General features: G+C 53.6%; 5 protein-coding genes across 5 annotated transcripts; 1 reads left to right on the top strand and 4 right to left on the bottom strand.

Moving 5' to 3' along the window:
- Positions 1-274: 274 nt before the first annotated feature.
- Positions 275-3,274, top strand: ENH_00068430 (aminoalcoholphosphotransferase, putative; the record flags this gene model as incomplete). The annotated part of the gene is made up of 8 exons (XM_013582445.1): positions 275-373; positions 760-855; positions 1,040-1,216; positions 1,471-1,542; positions 1,646-1,731; positions 1,974-2,113; positions 2,616-2,710; positions 2,981-3,274. The coding sequence occupies 8 exons, from the start codon at positions 275-277 to the stop codon at positions 3,272-3,274; spliced, it is 1,059 nt and encodes a 352-aa protein (XP_013437899.1).
- Positions 3,275-4,525: 1,251 nt separating this feature from the next.
- On the bottom strand, positions 4,526-11,522 carry ENH_00068420 (endonuclease/exonuclease/phosphatase domain-containing protein, putative; the record flags this gene model as incomplete). The annotated part of the gene is made up of 11 exons (XM_013582444.1): positions 4,526-4,659; positions 4,995-5,091; positions 5,256-5,417; positions 5,789-5,874; positions 6,243-6,390; positions 6,924-7,024; positions 7,271-7,351; positions 7,825-7,956; positions 8,421-8,720; positions 9,304-9,371; positions 10,291-11,522. 11 exons carry the CDS (start codon positions 11,520-11,522, stop codon positions 4,526-4,528), a joined length of 2,541 nt encoding a protein of 846 aa, XP_013437898.1.
- Positions 11,523-13,199: 1,677 nt separating this feature from the next.
- Positions 13,200-14,439, bottom strand: ENH_00068410 (hypothetical protein, conserved; the record flags this gene model as incomplete). The annotated part of the gene is made up of 2 exons (XM_013582443.1): positions 13,200-14,007; positions 14,264-14,439. The coding sequence occupies 2 exons, from the start codon at positions 14,437-14,439 to the stop codon at positions 13,200-13,202; spliced, it is 984 nt and encodes a 327-aa protein (XP_013437897.1).
- A 3,031-nt stretch (positions 14,440-17,470) lies between these two features.
- Positions 17,471-18,759, bottom strand: ENH_00068400 (zinc finger (CCCH type) protein, putative; the record flags this gene model as incomplete). The annotated part of the gene is made up of 2 exons (XM_013582442.1): positions 17,471-18,054; positions 18,264-18,759. The coding sequence occupies 2 exons, from the start codon at positions 18,757-18,759 to the stop codon at positions 17,471-17,473; spliced, it is 1,080 nt and encodes a 359-aa protein (XP_013437896.1).
- A 1,495-nt stretch (positions 18,760-20,254) lies between these two features.
- Positions 20,255-21,259, bottom strand: ENH_00068390 (OSJNBa0061C08.12 protein, related; the record flags this gene model as incomplete). Its single annotated transcript, XM_013582441.1, has 1 exon — positions 20,255-21,259. The coding sequence occupies one exon, from the start codon at positions 21,257-21,259 to the stop codon at positions 20,255-20,257; it is 1,005 nt and encodes a 334-aa protein (XP_013437895.1).
- Between the last annotated feature and the right edge of the window lie 618 nt (positions 21,260-21,877).

Genomic DNA, 21,877 nt, shown 5'->3' with positions numbered 1-21,877 from the left:
CTGCTGCTGCTGCTGCTGCTGCTGCTGCTGCTGCTGCTGCTGCTGCTGCTGCTGCTGCTGCTGCTGCTGCTGCTGCTGCTGCTGTTTTGCTGCTGTTGCTACGGGCTCTTCTGCTGCTGCTGCCTGTCTTCCCCTCCGGCCTTCCTGCTGCCTCTGAGTGCTTTGCCGCCCCCGCGCCTCCTCTCACCCGCTGCTGCTGCTGCTGCTGCTGCTGCTGCTGCTGCAGTGGGTGAGCCCGAACCTGCTGACTCTGCTGGGGTTTAGCTGCACTTTAATGTGCATGGCCCTCACCTGCATTTATATGCCGCGGCTCGAGGAAGCAGCTCCGACTTGGGTTTATTTTGCAAATCTTTTTCTTCTCTTTTCTTACCAAGTGGGCTCCCCCTGCTGCTGCTGCTGCTGCTGCTGTTGCTGCTGTTGCTGCTGCTGCTGCTGCTGCTGCTGCTTTGCGTGGTGCAGTTCTTTGGGCCGTTGCGTGTGCTCCTGCGGGCGTGTTTGCTGCTGTGCTTGCTGCTGCTTCCGAGGCTCCTCCCGGTGTTGCTGCTACTGCTGCTACTGCTGCTGCTGCTGCTGCTGCTGCTGCTGCTGCTGCGGTTGTTCCCGCACGTCGTGAACACCTGGAGTTAGCTGCTGCCAAGGTATGCCTCGTTGCAGTTGCCTCTGCGTGTAAACGGACTGTTGCTGCTGTCCCGCTGCGGCTTCACCTGCTGCTGCTGCCGCTGCTGCTGCTGCTGCTGCTGCTGCTGTTTGCTGCTGCAGACACTAGATGCTATAGATGGGAAGCAGGCCCGACGAACAAACACCTCCACCCCACTGGGGCAGCTCTTTGACCACGGCTGCGACGCGTTCTCCACTGTAGGCCTCAAGGGTTTAGGGTTTAGGGTTTAGGGTTTAGGGTTTGGGGTTTAGGGTTTAGGTTACTTCAGGCGTTGGTTGTTGGAGAGGGTATGCATGGAGCGGCGACTTTTGAGAGTTAAGGGCTGTTGCTGCTGTTGCTGTCTTTGCAGCAGCAGCAGCTGCTGCTGCTTCTGCAGTGCAGCAGACAGCAGCAGGCACTGCAGCAGCACTGGCAGCAGCAGCAGCTGCTGCTGCAGCAAGTGTCCGTTTGCTGCAGGTATTTGCCGCCTTGAGCGTTTTGGGGACCATCAGAGTTGGGCAGTCTGTTGCTGCCTTTATGCTCATAGCCATTCTCCAGATGCAGCTTTTCATATACACGGTGTGCACAGTTTGCTGCTGCTGCTGCTGCTGCTGCTGCTGCTGCTGCTGCTGCTGCTGCTGCTGGGTCTTAGAAGCCACTTGCACGACGCTGGCAGCTGTGGGCACTGCAGCGCGGGTTCTGCTGCCGCGGTGTGGGGATTGCGGCGTCGTCTTAGGGGCAGGGGTCTGGGCTTAAAGCCTAGGGTTTAGGGTTTAGGGTTTAGGGTTTAGGGTTTAGGGTCTGGGGTTTAAGGCCTGCGGTTTGTGCTGCAGTGGTGGGAGCTCCACTTCCACGAATACCGCTGTCACACGGGGATTACAGGCGTGACAGAAGGCCAGTTTGTGGTGAGACCAGCAGCAGCAGCAGCAGCAGCAGCAGCGGCAGCAGCAGCAGCAGCAGCAGCAGCAGCTTGCAGGCAGTGTGCAGTGTGTGGCTGCTGCTGTGCAGATGATGGGCATGAACATCATCAGCCTCGTTTTCGGCCCGCAGATTTTCACAACATCTCTCGCTGATGTGGCTCCTGTCTCGTTTGCGTGAGGACCTACCTAGGGTTTAGGGTTTAGGGTTTAGGGTTTAGGATGTGGGGTGGTTGTTTAGGGTTTGGGGTTGAGAGCGCGGCGAGAGGTGTTTGCCTGCCGCGGGCACCTCTCAAGAAATGCAGCCTCTGGGGCTCCATTTGTGGGTTCACGCCGAGGACTGAGGGTTTAGGGTTTAGGGTTTAGGGTTTAGGGTTTAGGGTTTAGGGTTTGGGGTTTTGCTGCGTGGCTGTGCGCAGGCGGGCCGCGCCGCCGTGTTTGCTGACTTTGCCGCTGCAGGCCTTTTTGGCCTTTCCCTTTTATTTGCTGCTCGTCGGAATGCTCACTTCTGACGTTTTGAACGGCTGCAGGCTGGCCGCCAGGCCCGCGAAGGCCATCTGTACGCGCCCCGAGGGTTTAGGGTTTAGGGTTTAGGGTTTAGGGTTTAGGGTTTGGGTTCCAGAGGCACGGATGCATGCATGCAGCGTGCAGCTGCGAGCCTAGGGGTGCTGCTTAAGCCGCCCTGCAAGCCGTGTGAGCTGCAGCAGCAGAGTGCATGCATGCATGCATGCATGCGTGCATGCGCATGTTTGTGGGTAGTGTTTGCGGTCTGCGTGCAGCTCAGCTTCTTGGCTGCCTTGTTCATGTCCTAATGCAAATTCCTCTATTTTGCTCCAGTGAGGCTCGACTAAAGCAGCAGCAGCAGCAGCTGCTGCTGCTGCTGCAGCAAAGATGAACAGCAGAGAGTAGACGAGGCGGCTGCTGCTGGCCGCTGCTGCTGCTGCTGCCGCAGTAGCGCTGCTGCTGTGTTGCTGTAGCAGTGCTTGCTGGATGAGAGCGCTTCGAGCTGGAGCTGTGTTGCTGGCCATTTACTGCTGCTGCTGCTGCTGCTGCTGCTGCAGCGGTGATGTGGGAGCATCCAGTGCTATGTTACTGGACAATGATTTGCAACACTGCCATTATCGCTCTTCGCCTGAACCTCTCAGCCACATGCAGGGTGAGTTCAGCGCACTTAGCAGCTAGCCAGCTAGCCAGCTAGCTAGCTAGCCAGCTAGCCAGCTGACCAGCTAGCCAGCTAGCCAGCTAGCTTTGCCAGCAGCAGAAGCAAAGTGACCCTGGCTAGCCAGCAGAAAGCAGGGTTAGGGAGTGCGCCTAGCTGAGCCCACAACCTGAACAGAATGGCTAGTGTGACTGGGAGCAGCAGCAGCAGCAGCAGCAACAGCAGCAGCAGCAGCAGCAACAGCAGCAGGCATGCGTTTGCGTGCAGATGGACTTCTCCCCTGTCCAGTGGCCTGTGCTTCCGTTTTGGTTTTGCTGCATTTGGCTGTACGCCGTGTCGCCGTCTGCTTCTGGAGTGGGGGCGCTGCTGCTGCCGCAGCTGCTGCAGCAGCAGCAGAAGCAGCAGCTGAGCCCCTACAGCAGCGCTGTGCTCGCAGCAGTGCTGCTGTGGAGCTTTTTTTACCTCGTCAGTTTGCTGCGGTCTACAGTTTCCCTCATTTGCCAACACTTCAATATTAGTTGTTTTGGCGTGGGCCAGGTGGCCCGAGCCAAGGAGCAGTAGGCCCGAGCTTTCCGCGAAACTCCAATATGCATGCATGCAAACGCATGCATGCATGCATGCATGCATGCATGCATGCGCGCATGCAAACGCATGCATGCATGCATGCACGCGCGCGGCCGCAGCAAGTTGCGACGGCCCCAGCTAGCTGCTGCAGAAACCCCCCTGGTGGCTTCTCAAAAGCGGCGGCCGGGGAAGAAGCAAACGGCAGGCATGCATGCATTTATTGAGAGCTTGAATAGATGCACTTCGTGCATGCACGCATGCATGCACGCGTGCATGCATGCGTGCATGCATGCGTGCATGCACGCGTGCATGCATGCATGCATGCATGCGTGCATGCATGCAAACGCTGCTTTGTGCGCATGCACGTCATTTAGCTCTTGCGTTGCCCTGTGGCTGGCTGGCTGCGCAAGCCCCTTTGTTTTCTGCTGCTCAGCAGCAGCAAGACGAACTATTTGAAGGGGAAGATGTGAACTGACGCAGCTGCTACTCGGTCCAGCACAACTTCGGCAGCAGCAGCTGCAGCAGCAGCTGCAGCAGCAGCTGCAGCAGCAGCAGCAGTAGTTAGCTGCTGCATCAAGCTGCAGCAGCAGCGGCTTCAGCGACGCCAGGCGCGGCTTCAGCAACAGCAGCACAGCTAGTTCGCCAGCAGCAACAACTGCAGCAGCAGCAGCGCAACTAGTTTGCCCGCAGCTGCTCGAAAATACACCATTTGCTGCTGCCACACGAAGTAAGCAAAAGTGGCTGCAAAGCAAAATTAGCTGCAGCAGAGGCTGTTCTTGTTCCGCTGCCCGTAAGGGCGCGTTTAGTATATATTCGGGAGCAGCAGCAGCAGCAGCTGCTGCTGCTCTCGAAAGCTTGAGTTCCGAAGGGCTGCATGCTGTGTAGCTAGCCAGCTGGCTAGCTAGGCAGCTGGCTAGCTAGCTAGCAAGCTGGCGAGCCTGTCGACTGCGCACTAGCTAGCTGGCTAGCTGCTTGAAATATTGGCTAAAGAAAGCAGACAAGGCGGAGGGCTTAAACTAAATGCCTCCATAAAATCAGCCCGGGCGAAAAGTGCTGCGGGAACTTAGAGAAGAAGAACCCGCAGATTCCGCTGGCTCTTTTTGTGCTGCTGCAGCAAAGTGCGCAGCAGCAGCAGCAGCAGGCGAGGGGGCGCTCACTGCCTTTGCATTAGCTGCGCCTGGGGCTCGAGCTGTCTGCTGCTGCTGCTGCTGCTGCTGCAGCAGGAGGGGGCAGTGAGGTTCTCAGGGTTTATTCTTTAATTTGTTTTTGTCTTTTGTCTGTGTTATTCTTCTGGCCAAAGAAAATGCGGGGAGGCTCCGAACGCAAGGCGTAAAGATAAAAGCCGCAGCCCACAGGGGCGTGGTCGCTGGCCATGAGAACACCTGCAAAGTGCAGCAAACCCGAGACCCAGGAAGCGAGTGTGGCGGCCAGACTTTCACAAAAAGAAGAAAACAAATAAAGACTTTCACAAAAAGAAGAAAACAAATAAAAATAAAGTTCCTATTTGGACACAAACACGAAGTACAGCGAAGATTCACAAGGAAAACGAAAGAAAAAGACGTGAAAACGGCAATAAGCCCGTAACTTCTGCTAGTTTGTTTGTCTGAACAAGTCAGCAGCAAAAGCTAATTTGTGAACAAAAGAAAAGGCAATGAGCCCCAACTTCACCTAAATATAAACTTATTGCTAAAACCTGAATAAAGTGGCATTTGCGTACTTGTTTCCTTGGGAGTTGCTGCGAAGTAAGCTCCAGGAACTGTTCTTAAGAAGGACTTCACTGCCGGCATTGACCAGTAAAAGACTCGGTCGCACCACTGCAAGAAGTCCAAAACGCATGCAGCGGACTTCAATACTCCGCTGCAGACTCCCTAGCTTTTGCAGCTGCTGCAGCTCTGTCGAAATAAAGATAAATAAAGAAGCTGAGAGGGGACGGCGAGTTCCACTATTCACTATTCAGGTGTACGTACACCGCACTCACCGAGGGAGGCCTTTCCACTGTCTTGCGCTGCCCCAAAACTCCCTTTTTCATTTGCACTTGGTATTCTTTCAAAGGCCAGTCAGGGTCGCTGGTGTCCAGGGGCGGCCGGCCGTCTGCCTTCTTATAAGTCGGCAAAAACTCTACAGGCGCTTCCCGCATTTGCTGATCAACACAAACATGCATGCGCAGATAAATGCAAAATACAATTAACTCCACATGCATGCATGCATGCATGCACCCAGGCCTGCATGCATGCAAGCATGCATGCAAGCATGCATGCAGGCTAGCTAGCTAGCTAGCTAGCTAGCTAGCGAGACGCATGCTGGCTAGCCAGCGACACTGCATGCACGGGGAAGGAAAAAAGTGTTCTGAAATGTGGGGTAAGAGCTGCAGAGCGAGGCAGTAGAGAAGAAAGAGGGAAAAAACAAATTAGAGAAAAAGCTGCGAGTAGGACAACAAAAAAGTGATTTGCATGCAATGAAGAAACTGCGAGAAATGAGAAAGCAGCGATGGATGCAAGTGCTGGGGTGTACGTGAAGCTGCATGTCTTGGCCAAAGTCCTCCTTGCACTCGTCGTACTGCAGCAGGGCCTTAATGTTTAGCTTCTCCAGCAGCGGCACTGCAGCAGCAGCAGCAGCAGCAGCAAATCAGATCAAACTTGGCAGAATGGCAAGCCCAGCAGCAGCCATACTGCAGCCTCTTGCAGAGCTTGCGCCGCAACAGGCTAGCTGCAGCATGCTTTCTCTGCATGCATGCAAAAGCATTAGTTTCCCAACTATTTGTGCCCCTTGGCATTTGCTGCAGCTGCAGCAATTGCCGCACTGCAGCAAGGTAGCTGAGTCTATGTGCACAGGATTGCATGCGTGTAGCCTCATGTGCTGCTCATGGGTAAGGCTGCTGCCTGCTGCTGCCTGCTGCTGCCTGCTGCTGCCTGCTGCTGCCTGCTGCTGCCTGCTGCTGCCTGCTGCTGCTGCGGGGGGAGCTCACTGTAAATCTCAGGGGTGGCCTGCAGTCTGAAGTTGAAGTCTCCAGCCCAAATGACGTGGTGGAAGACCCGAGTGAAATCAGCTTCTGCACAATTTGAATAGACTTGAGCCAGTTTCTGGCGAATGTGCTTGCGGGCGCGGACACGGCCCTGCGCAGCAAAGAAAACATCGGGGCTTCCGCATGCAGCGCATGCATTTGCACGCAGCGCATGCATTTGCATGCAGCGCATGCGCTTGCAAATGCATGCAGCAAGTGCATGCATGCAGGCCCCATGCATGCATTCATTTCCACGCCGGGGTCAACAGCGTAAAGGGAAAAGAAAAAGTTGAAAGGCAGCAAAGGGAGAGAGTTGCAAAGCAGCAAATGAAACACAAGAGAAAGGCATTTTGCCGTGCTTTCCAACGGCTGCGCCGTCGCAGGTAAAAGCCGCAGCAGCAAAGACGGAAGCAGCAGCAGCAAGCAGTGCTGCTGCTGCTGCAGTGGCCACAAATCAAACTGCAAGAGAACGATCCAAACTAAAGATGGTGACGAAAGCCTGATGATGATTAGTCACCAGAAACGGAAGCAGAAATAAGCATGTCTACGAGAAAACACAACGAATAGAAAGGTAAACAAGTAGATCAAGACAACAAAAAGATAAAAAATAAAAATAAAAATTATTAAGTAAAAAGAACAACTCACCTTGACGCCCGAGGCTGGCATGTGGCAGCCCACGAAGCAGACAACTTGGTCATGAATCTTCAACACCAAAGTCAAAGCTCCTTTGCTCGCGTTTATTCTCGCTGAACAAAACCCAAAAGAAGCAGCAGCAGCAGCCGCATGCATGCAGCCCCAACAAAGTGCACACATAAGTGCATGCAGCTGTGCCAGCGCAGAGACCTGAATGCTTGCCAGCCCAACAGCAGCATGCATGCCCGCAGCAGAAGCAAAACGCACGCAACGCTGCTGCTGCTGCTGCTGCTGCTGCTGCTGCTGCTGCTGCCGCTGCTGCTGCTGCTGCTGCTGCTGCTGCTGCTGCTGCTGCTTACTAAAGGAAAAAGCCTTGTACGCCAAAGGGGTCACCGGCCCGACTGGAGAACGCGCGGACTGTCGGATCCAGCAGGCCATGGCTAAGCAAAAAAGAGAAAAATATTTGACATTTCAGACTAAATAAATTGAGCTTTGTCTTTTTTTGCTCGTGCAAAAAGAAAATAAATGCATTTTTCCAATGAGAAGAATTCATGGAAGCAGGGAAAGACAAAACAAAACAAAGATGTGAGAATAAGGGAAATGTCACCATGTGCAAGGAACCTCGAGAAGCAAACTGACAGTACTGACAAGTAGAGAAGAAAAGAGAGACAGAGGGGCAAGAGAGCAAAAGAAAAAGGAAAGAAAGAAAAGACAAGAGATGCGCAGCAAAGAGATAAACACATTACTGAGGCAGGCAGCAAAAAAACAAAGACGGAAAAGCGATAAAAGAGCAGAGACGAAAACACCGTTGAAGTGCAAAGAGGTAGAATGCAAGAAAACACTTTACAGATAGGAATACAAGAAGAGAAAAAGGCGAAAGACAAATGCCTTCTTTGCAATTTCACAGTCTTACAAGTGGCCTTCATCTTTGTCCAGGCCCCTTTGCCTAACCCAGATATTTTGCCGTCTCCCATGCTAACTCTCAAGTAGTGTTCCCCATTTTCAACTTCGAGATAAAGTCCAATAGCGCTAAATATGTTATCATCTGCAGCAGTCACTCAAGCAACACTAGCAGTCCGTCACTGACTCTTCTTCCAATTTGTGTGCTGCTCTTCCAGCAGCAGCCAGCAGCAGCAAGCAGCAGCCGGCAGCAGCCAGCAGCAGTCAGCAGCAGTCAGCAGCAGCCAGCAGCAGCCAGCAGCGGCCGGCAGCAGCCAGCAGCAGCCAGAAGCAGCCGGCAGCAGCCAGCAGCATTCAGCAGCAGCCAGCAGCAGCCAGCAGCAGCTGCTCTTGAACGGCGGGTTGCCAGCTGCCTGGTCAGCGCTGCGCAAGCCGCAACTGAAGCATGCCTCCCGGCACTTGCATGCGTTGCATGCATGCGTTGCTTGCATGCGCTGCATGCATGCGTTGCATGCATGCGTTGCTTGAATGCGCTGCATGCATGCGTTGCATGCATGCGTTGCATGCATGCGTTGCATGCAAGGGAGTTGCGTGGAAGTGGTCATTTACTGGTGACTTCTTGAAGCGTGACGACGTAAACGTCGTAGCCCGGAAGCAGCCAGTCCTTCAGCGGCTGCTGGTTGGGGGCCGGCTTGCTGAGGGAAAGAGTGGAGCGGCGCTGGATGAGAGGCGGAGTCTCGCTGAGCGTGGAGTCTTCGCTGTCGGAGTCCATGTGGCTCTCCACCTCCGTGTCCTGACCAATGGTCAGGGTGGAGGTGGAGGACTGCGAGGCCCGCAGCCGGACTGCCTGGCTGCCGGCTTCGCTCCACTCCACCGAAGTGGTGGGGCCTTTGCGCTGCGGGCTTCCGCCTGGCGTTGCGCAGTGCAGCGGGAAAAGCAGCAAAACATGCAAATTCAAATCCAGAAGCAGATGCAAAGCTGCTGGAGTAAAGGACAGAAACGCCAGCAGCAGCAGCTGCAGCGAGAGGCAGGTGCAGCCAAAAAACAGAAAGAGAAGGCAAAGAGGAAAAACAAAAACAGTGGAAACAGAGAGAGATGGGAACACCGAACTTTTTTATACCAGAGCCAATCACAAAAGCCCAAGCACAGCTGCAGAGGGTGCAGCAGCGTAAATGGCTAGCAATAGGAATGGACAGCGAAGTGAACAAAGATTAACAGCATCACAGACAAGCAAATGCAGAAAAAGAAGAACCACAATAAGACTGGAGTCTGGGGGTCAGAACACAGAGGAAAAAGGAAGACAAGACAGTCTAGACAGCAGGACAACGCTGTCAAAGGCAAGCAGAGAAAAAAGCAAACGGAAAAGGACAACAATAAGCGAAAAAGCCTTCAAATGCAGAAAAAGATAAGAAGAGCCACTTGGAAAAAGAAAAGGGAAATGAGCATTCAAAGACAGCAGGGAAAACAAAGGCTGCCTGAGCGATATACTAACTTCTGCTCTGGAGCTGCGCCTCCAAGGAGCTGATGTACTCCGGTGCAAACTCCTGGTACTCCGTATTCCTTGATCGCCGCACAAAAAGGACACAAACGCAGACAAATGAAGCAGCATACGCAGCAGCCAATGGACAGAAAAAGGCAGCAAAGCCTGTCCAAACGAACAAAGGAAGAACCGAACCAGAAGGCAAGGAAAAGAGGAATACAAATGCAAAAGAACAAAGACACAATTACAGGCACGGGCTGCGCACACAGCTTCCCCGTATTTATTCCATAAATATCCGCAGCCCAGAAACCCCACTGCATGCGCTGCATGCAGTGGATTTCAAAAGACCCCTAAGCCCGTGGCTAACGGAAGACTCCATGCAGTGGTTTCTGTGGAGTAAAGAGGCGAAAGATAACAAAAAGCCTCAACCATCTCGAGTTGGTCGAGCCTCTATCATTAGAAACTATTTGAATCATCAAGAGTTCCCGCCTTCCCAGATTCGCCTTTGCCTCTCTGGCTGCCTCTGGCTCTACACCTGCGGGGCTCTGTGGCTCATTATTCCTCCTGCGGCTTCGGGCTCCGCCTTTGGCGCTGCTTGTCTCGCTGTCTGGCCTTCCCCGCTGCTGTTCTTTGGACTTCTTTTGTCTGTTTTTCTTCTGGACTCCATCTCAAATCTCTGTTGTTTCCTCCCCTCAGTGTTCAGCTTTCTGCCTCTCTCCGGCTAATCGAAATACAGCCTCTGCTGCTTCTCTAGGTGTGCAAGTTCGTTTCCACAAATCCCACCAACAGGCACAGCACTTCGCATGTTTGCGGGGATTTCCATGCACAAGAAAATATCTAGAACTGCATATTTGCACTCCCAATCACGCGCAGACGCACACCTATATGGGACACTTTGCCAGAAAGAACTTGCAATGCAGCACATTCATGTTCATACCTTTGCTGCAAGGACTGGAAACATGAAGCAGCACATGTCAAGGCTTGTTTCCTTTATCTCACCAGGTGCCCACAAAGACTTTGATGGGTCTAATGTCGTAGTCTTCCACTACTTCCGTTTCCGCGGAGTGGGACCACTCCAAAGTGTTGTTTTCCACATGTCCCAAATGCGCGAGAGTTTTGCTGCCTCTGCGGGTGGCCGTGCGGGCGGCGCGGGCTCCCGAGATGGGCGGGCTGAGCGGGCAGCGCATGCTGCTGCTGCTGCTGCTGCTGCTGCTGCCGCCTATGTAGTAAGAGCTGGGCAGCTCCACTGTGCAGCAGTTGTCGAAAAGAGAAAAGGGAGAACCACAAACTATTAATCCGCAGCCCTCTGCAGACAAACAGTCAACACCCACCCCCACACACGGGGTCACCACGCGGCACTCCCACCGCAGCGCTCTGTCTTCTTCATCTTCGGTTTCGGACTGCGGCGGCTGCTGCAGCTCGGGCACCCGCCGCTGCTTCCGCAGCCTGCGGGGGTCTTGCTGCTGCTGCTGCTGCTGCTGCTGCTGCTGCTGCTGCTCTGCTGGCTGCTGGTCCGCGCCATCTGCTTCCTGCTGCTGCCAGTGCGAGTTCGGCGTCGAGAGGCCTCTGGGCGCCAGGGTGTCTTCAACAACTTTGAAAAGAGGCAGCACAAGCACCGGCGCTGCGTCGTCAGCAGCAGAAATCCTGCTGCTCTCCTGCTGCTGCTGCTCGTGCTGCTGCTGCTCCTCTTGCAGCTTCGGCTGCGAATCTGGCTGCTGCAGCAGAGGCAGGTCATCAAATGTTAGGCAGGAGCACACGTCTAACACGCCCTCACTCGGACACGGCTGCTGCTGCTGCTGCTGCTGCTGCTGCTGCTGCTGCTGCCGCAGCGGAAGCTGCGAGGGCAGGTGCAGCGGCAGCTGCAAAGGAAGCTCCGGCAGCAGCAAACAGGAGCAGCGGTCTTCTTCTTCAATGCTCTGCAGATGAGGCGTTTCTATTGCTGCTTCAGCTGCCTGCACTGCAGCAGCTTGCAGCTTGGGGGGCCCCCTGGCCCCCTCTGCCTCCTCGCAGGGGAAGTCGCCGCCCGTGCTGCTGGCGCTGCTGCTGGTGCCGGTGCTGCTGCTGCAGCAGCTGCTGCTGCTGCTGCTGCTGTAGCTCAGTGCGGAAACAATCGGAGGCACACGCGAGGCTGGCAGGGCCCCTTCAAGATGCATGGGGGCCTCCATAAGAGACACTGCGCGGCTGCTGCCCGACGCTGTCTCCCTTTCTTTTAAAGTATTTGTGGACGTCATAAGACGAGCAAGGACCGGCCTGCCCTTACCTGCTGCTGCTGCTGCTGCCGCTGCTACTGCTGCTGCTGCCGCTGCTACTGCTGCTGCTGCTGCAGATGCCGCCGCTGCTACTCGCAGTCCGCCTCCCTGACCCCTCACGGCACTCCGGGAGGCATGAAGTTCGAGTTGTGTCTCAAGGCTGGGAAGATCGGGCTATATGGGAAGTGGCAAGCTGAGGCTAATCGAAGTCCAGCGGCTGTTAGCTCAGCTGCTGCTGCTGCTGCTGCTCACTGCGGCTCTGGAGGAGCTCGCCCTCTACATGACCAGAAAACGACGGGGGTAGAGGAGAAACAAATAGACAACAACATGTTTGGACTACCATGAGAAAGCCGCGGGGCCCTCAGGAGACCGCGGGCTGCTGCTGCTGCTGCAGGAAGAGAGCTGCTGGTGACACGATGCAGCAAGGCGCAGCAAAAGAGCTGCCTTTCTATTAAGACGCAGCCGAGGCGGCTGCTGCGGGGCGCAGGCGAAGCAAGCAGTGCGGATCGAGCCGCAGCTGGATGAGGAGCCCGGAGTCAAAGAAAGAAGAAGAGGGCGTTTTTACTTCAATGCTCTTCTCAAATTGTGGCCTTCATTCCTGGGAAAACACTGAAAAGGTGACAAATGCATTATCCGTTAAAGGAAACGCCACCTGCAAGAGCGGCCGGCGCCGTCGGCTGTCCGTGGCAGTTCTTGACCACTGCCGCATCAGCCTCGTCCGCGCCGTTTTCTATTCACGCAACCAATTTATTTAGAATTAAGTCAATAAAACCTTTTTATTCTCCTCAAGCTCCCCCTTAACCTATATTCGTGCAGGCTGCAGCGGCTAGCTCCCGCTGTCCGTCGATGCAACCGGACGCCACATGCCTGGCCGTTCCTGCAACGCATTACTTCACTATTTGTTTCCCCCACTTCAATCCTTCTTTTACGCACGATATTATGGGCACTTATTAGTCGGGAGTTAGGCGGTGCGGCCAAAACCCGGGAATTAACCCCAGTTGTCTGCTCTCCGTACCAACTCGGCCTGCACGTGGCCACTAAGTGTTGACCCGAAGCCCTAAGAGCTACAATAGATAAAGCCAGAGCTGTAGACTTTCCGCTGTGGCTGCGGCGAAGAGCCATGGGGGCACTGCGGCTGCTGGCAAGCAGCGCAGACAAAGAAGCCGCTGCGCAGCGCAGCAACAGCAGCAGCAGCAAGAGAGCCTCTGCATAAAGCCACTAGTTCTTCTTCTGTATACTGTCAACTGCTGCTGCAGGATGCAAATAAGCCGTCTAATATCTCGTGCAGAGCCTCAGCTTCTGGGAGGAAGCAAAAAGGAGTCTAGTGGGACTTAATGGATGTAGACAGTCTCTCAGCAACAGCAGTGCGAGCTACTTTTGCCTTAAAAACTGGGGAGAGCCTATGCCCCTCCAACAGCTGCTGCTGCATTTGCTGCTGCACTTGCTGCTGCATTTGCTGCTGCATTTGCTGCCCTGCTTAAATGGCCGTAATTGGCTCCAGCTGCGGCCGCTTGTTCGCTCAGCTGTGCCGTTCGGCGGTGGGCAGCAGCAGCAGCAGCAGCAGCAGCAGCAGCGGCAACAGCAGCAGCAACAGTAGACAGCAACAACACCAGAAAATTACGTGAAGACACAAGAATGTAAAGAGATATGCTGCAGCAGCTACCAATCTTCGAGCTTCCTGCGTTTGGGTTTCCGTCTTTTCTCCTGCCTGGCTTCCGACAGAGTGCTCCACTCTTGCTGCTGCGGCGGCAGCATTCCCTGCTGCTGCGGCAGCATTCCCTGCTGCTGCGGGAGCATTCCCTGCTGCTGCGGCTGTTGCTGCGCGTACAGTTGCTGCTGATGATGCATGTGCGGCTTCTGCTGCAGCTGCCTCTGCACGTTGCTGCTCACATAGCTGTCAGCTCTGCCTCTCCTACTTGACACGGAAGATGCTGCCCCGATGGCGCTGCTGCTGCTGCTGTGTTGCTGCTGGAGCTGCTGCTGGCGAATGCTTTGCGCTGAGAAAGATCGCAGCAAGCTGCTGCCTGCGACTGGCTGCTGCTGCTGCTGCTGCTGCTGCTGTATGGGCACCTTTCGGAACGCGTGCTCCCCCAGTGCAGCAGTCCGCGCAGCAGAAAGGAGAAACGCGGCTACGTTGGCTGCTGCAGCCTTCGCACTCTTGTCGGAGCTGCTGCTGCTGCTGCTGCTGCTACCTGAAAGAGAATGGAAGAAAGACAACTCTTCAGTTCCCGCCTCCGCCTTCACCTCCGGCGCGTCGTGTTCAAGAAGGTCCACCAGAGTGAACCGGTGGTACCTGTGCGCCTCGGGAATGGGCAGAGGAGGCAGGGGCTGGTGAAGACAGAAGAATTTCGTTTGATGAGGCAAAGTGTTCGACAGCAAGCCGGGGCCGTACACGGCGCGGGGCCGCAGCGTCGCCAGGCGGAGCCGAGAGGTGAAGTGAGCCTCTTGCTGCTTCACAAAGGCAAGTCTGAGTCCACACACGCGAAACACAATGCCGAAAAACATGCTGTGCAGAAACTTCGGAAAAAGATGAAGTGTTCCGCGAGATACCACAGTGCTGTGCAGAAAATGCAGAAAAAGAAGAAATGCTTCACCCAGGAGGCGAAAGCACAAGGTTTCTCATTTAAAGTGGAATATTTAACGAGACCACGCAATTCTGCAGAGAATTTTAGAAAAAAGAAGAAATATTCCACCCAGGAAGCAAAAGCATAAGGCTTCCTCACCGCTCTGGGTGCAGGCCTATCAAGTCGTCACTCGCATTAGGCTCGCGCCATGGGTCCGGCATGGGAGGCACAGATTTGCAGTAATAAGCATTCACAACTTGCGCTGCTTCCCCTGAATCTGAAAACCCCCCATGTTGCTGACTCTCCGGGGGGCCCCTCTGGGGGCCCCCCATCATTTCCGTCAACGGGCAAGCCACTAACAGCGGGCTGCGAGCCCTCAGGAAGCCTCACTATACGGGAATGCCACCTTGAACGTTCCTCACAGCCGGGCCCTTGGCCGTTAGGACTTATATGTGCACTTTCCTTCGGCTGAAGTGGGAAAGCCACACCGGCTCAATGAAGCAGCCGTGGCGCCTCCGGTACTACCCAAAATAAATTGCATTTGCAGCTCCGACTATTTGGACTATAAAGAAAATGCACAACACAGAGGACAAAATGTGTAGGAGGCGTTTGGTAGTCGAGGAGAAATTGCACTGTGGCAGATGCGGGCGGCTGTAGTGCCGAGCACTACGCTGGCCATCAAGCTTGTGCACGCTAGTTTAGTTCGGCACTATAAATATGATGGTTTTAATTTCATTTTGACAGTTTGTCGGGTCCCGCAAGTACCTAAGGTAGTAAAGCCCAGGGTTTGGGGCTGGCTGAGATCATGCTGAGAGCGCGGCAGCCAGCTGGTGAAGGAAATCAACCTGGCTCGCTTCAAACGCATGCATCTTCATACCTTCTTTGAGCTCCAAAGCCAAGAGAAGAAGTCTGGTTCACTCCTGAATTTAGGGTGGAGTCCGAAATAATCTTGCATTGTGGGGCCCTCAAAAAGGCATTCGTTTGGTGGGATGGTGATGACTAGAACAGTGCAGCAATCTTGTGCACTTGCCATCCCGGGATACAATGATGCGCCATTAACCAAAGAAATTAGGTTTGGGCCGTTCCATGAGATACGTTTCCTTAAGTTACACCACAGTTAGTCACCGCATTGAAGAGGAATCCAAAGAGAGTTGGTTGGGAATTGCATACTTTGGGAGCAACTCCAGGGGCGTGTTGGTGGAACACTAGTGCACGCAGTTAAGCCCAAGTGAGCCGAAGAAGTCTCACAGCTTTCACCAATTGTTGGTGAAATTGAAGTAACTAGGCTACGCCGTAGTCTGTGAGGCGCGACCTCAGCCGTGTGGCTGTCCACGGCTCCCCGACTCTGTCAAAGATGTGTGGTGTATTGCCAAATGAATGCTTGAGCGCAGCTAGAGGCAGTAGGAGCAGTACGGTGCATGTTGAAGAAGGTTGAAGCATCGTGGCAGTGTAGGCATCTAATCTCACAAAGCTTCTGGCTTTCGCCAGCCCGTGGGTGGCTCACGACGGCCGGCACAGCCTGAACGTAGCTACTTGAGTATAAGTATCCCATAGTCAGCTTGATGTTTCGAGCTTTTGCTTGGATGCTGTTGTTGCTCTGAGGCAGCGTTGCCATCCAGCCAAAGTGTGGGTCATGCCGTGTTCTTCCGCCCTCTCGCGAGGCAGCTGGGGCTCGGGAAGGAGAAATCTTTTCAACTCTTTTTCACACAAAATCTGTTCTTTCTAGTTGTTGCCACATTCAACGGTAAGTAGTCCCAGAAGAGCAGCTACGGGCACTGCAATTGAAGTTATAGTCCCGACGGTGGATCGGTATCGGGAGGCAGCCAAAAAGGTGACCCCGTAAAGTAAAAGCTACCTGTGGACCACAGAGGACGAGCAGGCACGACCGTCGCTTTTTGCTGGGTATGCACATAGGCGTGGCTCCTAGAAATGCCAAAATTCGTTCCGAGGACTTCGGGTTGCTGGTTCCTTTTGCTAGTTTCCTAGGAACTCTACCTGGAACAATAAACCTGCACGCTTTTGGTCGAAGCCCTGGCTGCGGCTCGACGGGTCTGGTAGACTGCGGCATTCAACGTGAACCTACATTAACGACACTTCAGTTTATGCTTCCCTTACTTTGCCCTTACACTACCTAAGAAACTCCGGAAAAGTAAAAAAGCGGAAAATGGTAGCCAAAGCCTAGTTATACGAAGAATGATTGAAAGGAGAGGGGATCAAATCATCCGGTTGCGCTGCACTAACGCCTACTTGAAGCATTGCCGTGTTTTGCGCACTCTTGCAGAAGCGCAAAGAGAAAAACGAGCCAGCTGATCCCCTAGCTCAACAGGTTGTTTGTCTTATTAAAACGGAAGGAGCCATACATGCAAATTGCCCGCGCTTAAGGGCCCAACCTCCAACAATATAGAAATAAAAGAATGCGAACAAAGGGGTACGATTGCGGAGAAAAATAAAAAACTTGATGCCTTTCACACAACAGGTGGCAACACACCAGCGTGTGGTGCTCACGGCGTATTTTGCAGCCGTATACGTGCACCTTCATGTTAAGGAAACTTTTGTGACTTTATAAAATTTACTAACGAGCGCAGCTTCGACTACACGGGGGAGAAAGCACTGCAAACCAAGTATGTGGAAACAAATTCCAAATGCTGAAAGCAGACCGGTCACTGCCTTACTAGCATAGCCACTGGAGACCGAGCCGCAGCGACAATGAAGGAGGCTCTTTAACAGCCTAGACAAACCAAACACCTCCTCATGGCAACTGCTCCCCGTCGTTCAATTCTTTGCCCAACCCCTTGCTCCTGCGTTGCTCTTTCGAACAGAAGCACACTTACTGTGTTTGGAAAGGGCAAGTAAGCAGCTCACCAGTAGTATCATCATTGATTCCGTCACAAAAACAGCAAACAAGCAACCAACAAAAAGGCCAAGCGCTTGGAGTTTCAAACAAACTTAAAACAACGAACACCATGGTACGCCTTTGCCACTTGCCGCTGGGGCCCTTTACAAAGGGCAAGAAGTGGCAAACAGCCAGCGAGAAGAGCCACGAAAAGGCGCAGTAGTAATGCAGCGAATAGTGGCTGGAATGGCGTAAGCAGAACAGTGCAGTAGGCTGGCTGGGGCTGCCGGAACACCTGGCACCTCACAAATTGACGTCCTTTGGGGGGGCGAAGTGATGGTGAACACGAGCTGCTTCTTATTCCCCACAGTGTGAGGCTGGCCAAACCGCCACAGGCAATGCTACCTCTGCATTGGAAGAAGGGCTGGATGGCTCCAGACAAAGAACTACATCAAGATGCAGCTTCAGCTGTTCCTTCTGTTTCCCGCAGACGAGGCGTGAATTACGATGCGTCATCTTGTCCTCCATATGATCTACAGCGCCTGGTTTTCCCTTGATTGAGAAAGTGCTAGAGCCTGGAGTTGAGATGCTAGCTGTAGAAGGGCTGCTGCTTCAGAAAGGACATCTGGAGAGGCTGGATACACCGCAGGAACAGGAAGAGCAGGGGGCTGCTGAGTAAGGCTTTTGCGACTACTGTGTTCAACTTGTTGTACAGCAGGCACACTGCCGGTGTAGCCTTTCCTAGGTGGGCACCCTGCAAAGCTGCCACTGTTGAGCTGCTGCGTCAGAGGCTTCTTCTGAGGGCTAGGCCCCGCTATGCAATTCCTCGCGGCACTCAGCTGCTTGGGAGAACACTTGCTGGGGGAGCTACTCCTCAAAGTTGGCACTTTCCCAATCCTTGCCGTCTCTCTCTCGTCGAGGAAGTCTCGACGGCCGGACTGAAGAGCTCGGTGCCGGTAAAACAGAAGTTCTAGTTCGCCATGCGCGTGAGTGCACTTGTCATCTTTCAAACAATTCCCAGAAAGCCACGACCGACACATGTTTGTCTTGTAGTGATTAGCCGTGCGCCGCAGCTCGTGACGGCTGTGCGCGAACGAGCAGTTTCCCCCTGCCAGAACTGAAGCGCAAGCCCCAGCAGCAGCCACAGCAGAAGAAGCGCATGCACAAAAGTGCAATAACAAGTTTTATAACAAGCTTTCCAAGCCCCACATCTTAGGGCCACAGGCACAAGAAGGTGGCAGCAGCTGCACGGCCGCTTGTAGACTGCTGCCCTTGGGAACTTTGCCAAGCGGCCTTCAGCGAAATGCCCCCCGGGATGTGGCTTACCTCTCGGGCAGAGCCCGCCAGCCTTCACAGCCGGGCACATCATTGTCTTCGAAAGGTGAGGAGCAGGCCGGAGCTCTGTCTCTGAGTGGGCGAAAGGGCAGTCAAGTCCGTTGCGGCAGTAGCCCGATGCCAGGTGTCTGCACAGCTGCGTTTTGTGGAAAACGCGGCGTCTGTCGGCCACAATTGTGTGCTCCAGGGGGAGGCAGCTGAGGAGTGGATGGGAAAGGGACAGCAACTGGTTTTTCAGATCAGTTGTGGAGTCAAAATGCTGGTCAGTGGCCCCACTGGGGGTGCTGCTAGACCGTCGTTCATCTCCAGGAGAAGGCCGGCTGCCCGGGAAAGACGACACTGTTGAGTGAGAAGAGAGGGAGACTGTGTCCTCGCAGCTACGATCCATACCAGCGGTCAACAAGCCGACATTTGTACTTTCGCTGCACTCAGACACACCTGAGGGTGAAGTAAGACCCCTCTGAGCCGAAGAAGCGCTGTAACTCATCCTTGTCGTGACTTCGGGAGCGCCACCTAAGCTTGTGGGACTAGCAGGTAACTCTCCCCAGAGGAGTGCAGGAGGAGCTTCATGCGCGGCATACACTAAAAAGATACAGAGCAAAGTTGATAAAGCTCCAACAATTTAAAAAAGTTTAAGACGTGCTCTGCGCACGCCACGGCTCGCTGGGACGCCTGCGAGTGCCCCCTTCTGGAGAGCAGGAACAAGCGAGGGCTCGTAACACTTATTTTCGACGTCAGCGCGAATATCTTATGACCTGGCAGTCACAAAAAAGAATCAGGACTGTAAAGCGGAGATAAGGATCGCAACAACACAGCAAGACACTGCGCGGGAGTTCACGTTCCACAGGAGCACTGGTGGCCCAAGACTGTGGAACCCAGTTTCACAGAGTAAGTAAACTGTTTGCCGCCGATTAAGTGACTCTCTATTATTTTTAATACTGGAAAGAGCCTGGGGCTGTGCTGTGGGGAGCAGTTCCGTCGGCGTAGACAGGGACGGAACAACCAGTAAGCCACGACAGGGCTTATCTAGACAAGCACCACGGGCTAGCTAAGGACAATTTATCATTAAAACTGACTATACAGAAATATATGAATAGTTTTTTAAGGGTCGAATGAAGAAGAAGGTCCCTTTCTTCGTGGTTTCCGAGCTGTGTGGTCGTCCCAGCAGGCCATCCCCGGTCACAGGGTGGCAAAGAATGGAGCATTGAAAAGACAGGATAAATTGGGACCAAACTGCATTTTTCTTGCATTCTATTACAAAAGAGTAGAAACGCTTCCTTTTTGCCGCTGCGAACCCGGCAGAGAGGCATTATTGTCCTCATGGTGGCAACTGGCGGGTGGCTGAACTGACTATATTGACGGTTAAGGCTTGCTCGGCAAAGTATGTAATCCTCGCAGGTGACACTTCCGCACCGGCAATTCAGTGAAAGGTTCCAACACAGTTACAGTGATGCACTTGTTGAAAATGGCTGGACCGGGAGCCCACCGTCGTGACAACAAGCCGAACTATTCTGGCTCACACTGCCCAACGTAAGTGCTTGCCAGAGATGCTCTCAGCACAATTCAACGTGGGAAAGTACTGGAACTTAGGTTAAGGAATTCGTGCTAGTTTACTCCTCCACAGTTACATACTTGGGCTATGTGCTTAGTGGTCTGTGTGAGTGCGGATTCACTCTGTTTGTCTTTAAAGATATAGCGTTTCGAAGAAACTATTACACTGTTTACTCTGCATTTGGGCTTTTCTGTGCATATTAGTAAAGCAGGAAATCTACATATTAGTATAGCAGGAAACCTACGATGGTCCTTCTGGGTGCCTTAGACGAACGGAAGCACCCCTCCGCCACGCAAAGCACCGGAGAGGCAAGATCTAGTTGTTGAGAGAGAATACCGTTTTTAATGATGATTTTGACCATTTGTTCTGCCTCCAATTCCAAGCTAGCATGCATTTTGCGGCTCCAACTTCTTTTACTTCGGCAAAGGCATTACGTGAACAGACTAATGCATTGCAAGGTATTACAATTGAACAGGAACTCAGGGAACTGTGGGACACAGATGCGCCACAGTCCATGAACGCGGATGTGCAGGTAAGCCTCTACGTAGCGAAAGGTAAATTGGCGATTACAAAGCTCGATTTGCAGAGCTTCTCGTGGTTGGTTTGCTGCGGCTTTGTGGGGAACGCGAAAAACAGTACACTTCGAGTAAGCTTGCGGCCAATGGCGCACATCAGGAGGGTCAGCTGGCGTCTTCGTTGTGAGTGTAGGATGTTCCGGCTCTGTGTTGGGTTCCGGCGGCGCAGGTGAAGGTGCGGACGGCATGCTGCGTCGTCTAGGTCGTTGCGAACGAATTCCGGCGAGCTCCCTGTAGTTGGGAGGCCGACCACGAGAGCGGGGAGCCGCGCTCGCTTGTCCTATTGCGAGCATCAGCAGTACCGATGGTGTGTCGTGCAAGCAGGTGTTAGGAAGGCCGGGACGGCGAGACAAGGCATCGGCAACTTGACTGTGCGCTCCTTGAACATACGTGATGTGCAAATCCGGGAACTCCGCAAGAAAGTCTAGCCACCGGGCGGTGCGTCCTCGCAGAGGCTTCGATGCTTGGAGGCGTTGGAGATGGGTGAGAACTTGATGATCAGTGTAAGCCGTTACCTTGGAGACACGGAGCAAGTGCGACCACTTGTCCAGTGCCATGACCAACTTCAAGAGTTCCTGGTCGTAGATCGAGTATCTCTGTTGCGTGGGGTTCATGACTTGGCTGAGGAAGCCGATGGGTCTGCTGTCTTGTTCCAGAACCGCTCCGATTGCGTAACCAGAGGCGTCCGTGTACAACTCGAAGGGTTTCGTGGTGTCAGGAACTTGTAATGTAGTGAAGTCGGTTAAGCGCTGTTTGAGCTGCCGCACCGCTTGCATGTGAAGCTCTGCCCATTTGAAACTAACATCTTTACGCGTAAGATCAACCACCGGCCGGGCGACGTCTGCATAGCCCGGTCCCATAAACATATGACAGTAATTTATGGGACCGGAGGAACTGGAGCTCCTGCATCTCGTTCTCCAGCACCTCTGGCCAATGCCGGATGGCTGCGATTTTATCTTCTGCAGGTTTGATGCCTTCAGCAGTAATAGTATAACCCAAATATGTGATTGTTTGCCTTGCAAACTTGCATTTGCGGAATTTTGGGCAGAACTGGTGTCTAAGAAAAATGCTGAGAACTTGTCGCAGGAGAGAAACGTGCCCAGAAATATCGGAACTATAGATAAGCACATCATCTAGGTACGCAATGATGCTCTGTCCCAATAAAGGTTATAGATAGGCATTAATATTGGCCTGGAACGTAGCGGGAGCACCCTTAAGGCCGAAGGGCATCACTTGGTACTCAAATAGTCCGAGAACGGACCGGAAAGCCGTCTTCCACCGGTCTTGCTTAGCCATACGTATTTGATGGAAACCTGCTTCAAGATCCAAGGTGGAAAAATACTTGACGCCTCCCAGCATCTCCAGAATGGTTTGAATGGGAGGTAGTGGAAAATCAGGGGCTATCGTAAGGGCATTTGGAGCCTGGTAATTGACAACTATACGCATCTTCCGCTCCCCGGAGCCATCATCACGTTTGA

This window comes from Eimeria necatrix, genomic scaffold (genome assembly GCF_000499385.1).
Source record: "Eimeria necatrix Houghton genomic scaffold, Enh_scaff647, whole genome shotgun sequence".
NCBI lineage: Eukaryota > Apicomplexa > Conoidasida > Eucoccidiorida > Eimeriidae > Eimeria > Eimeria necatrix.
The sequence above is the reverse complement of the archived record's forward strand: the minus strand, read 5'-3'. Positions and strand labels throughout refer to the sequence as shown.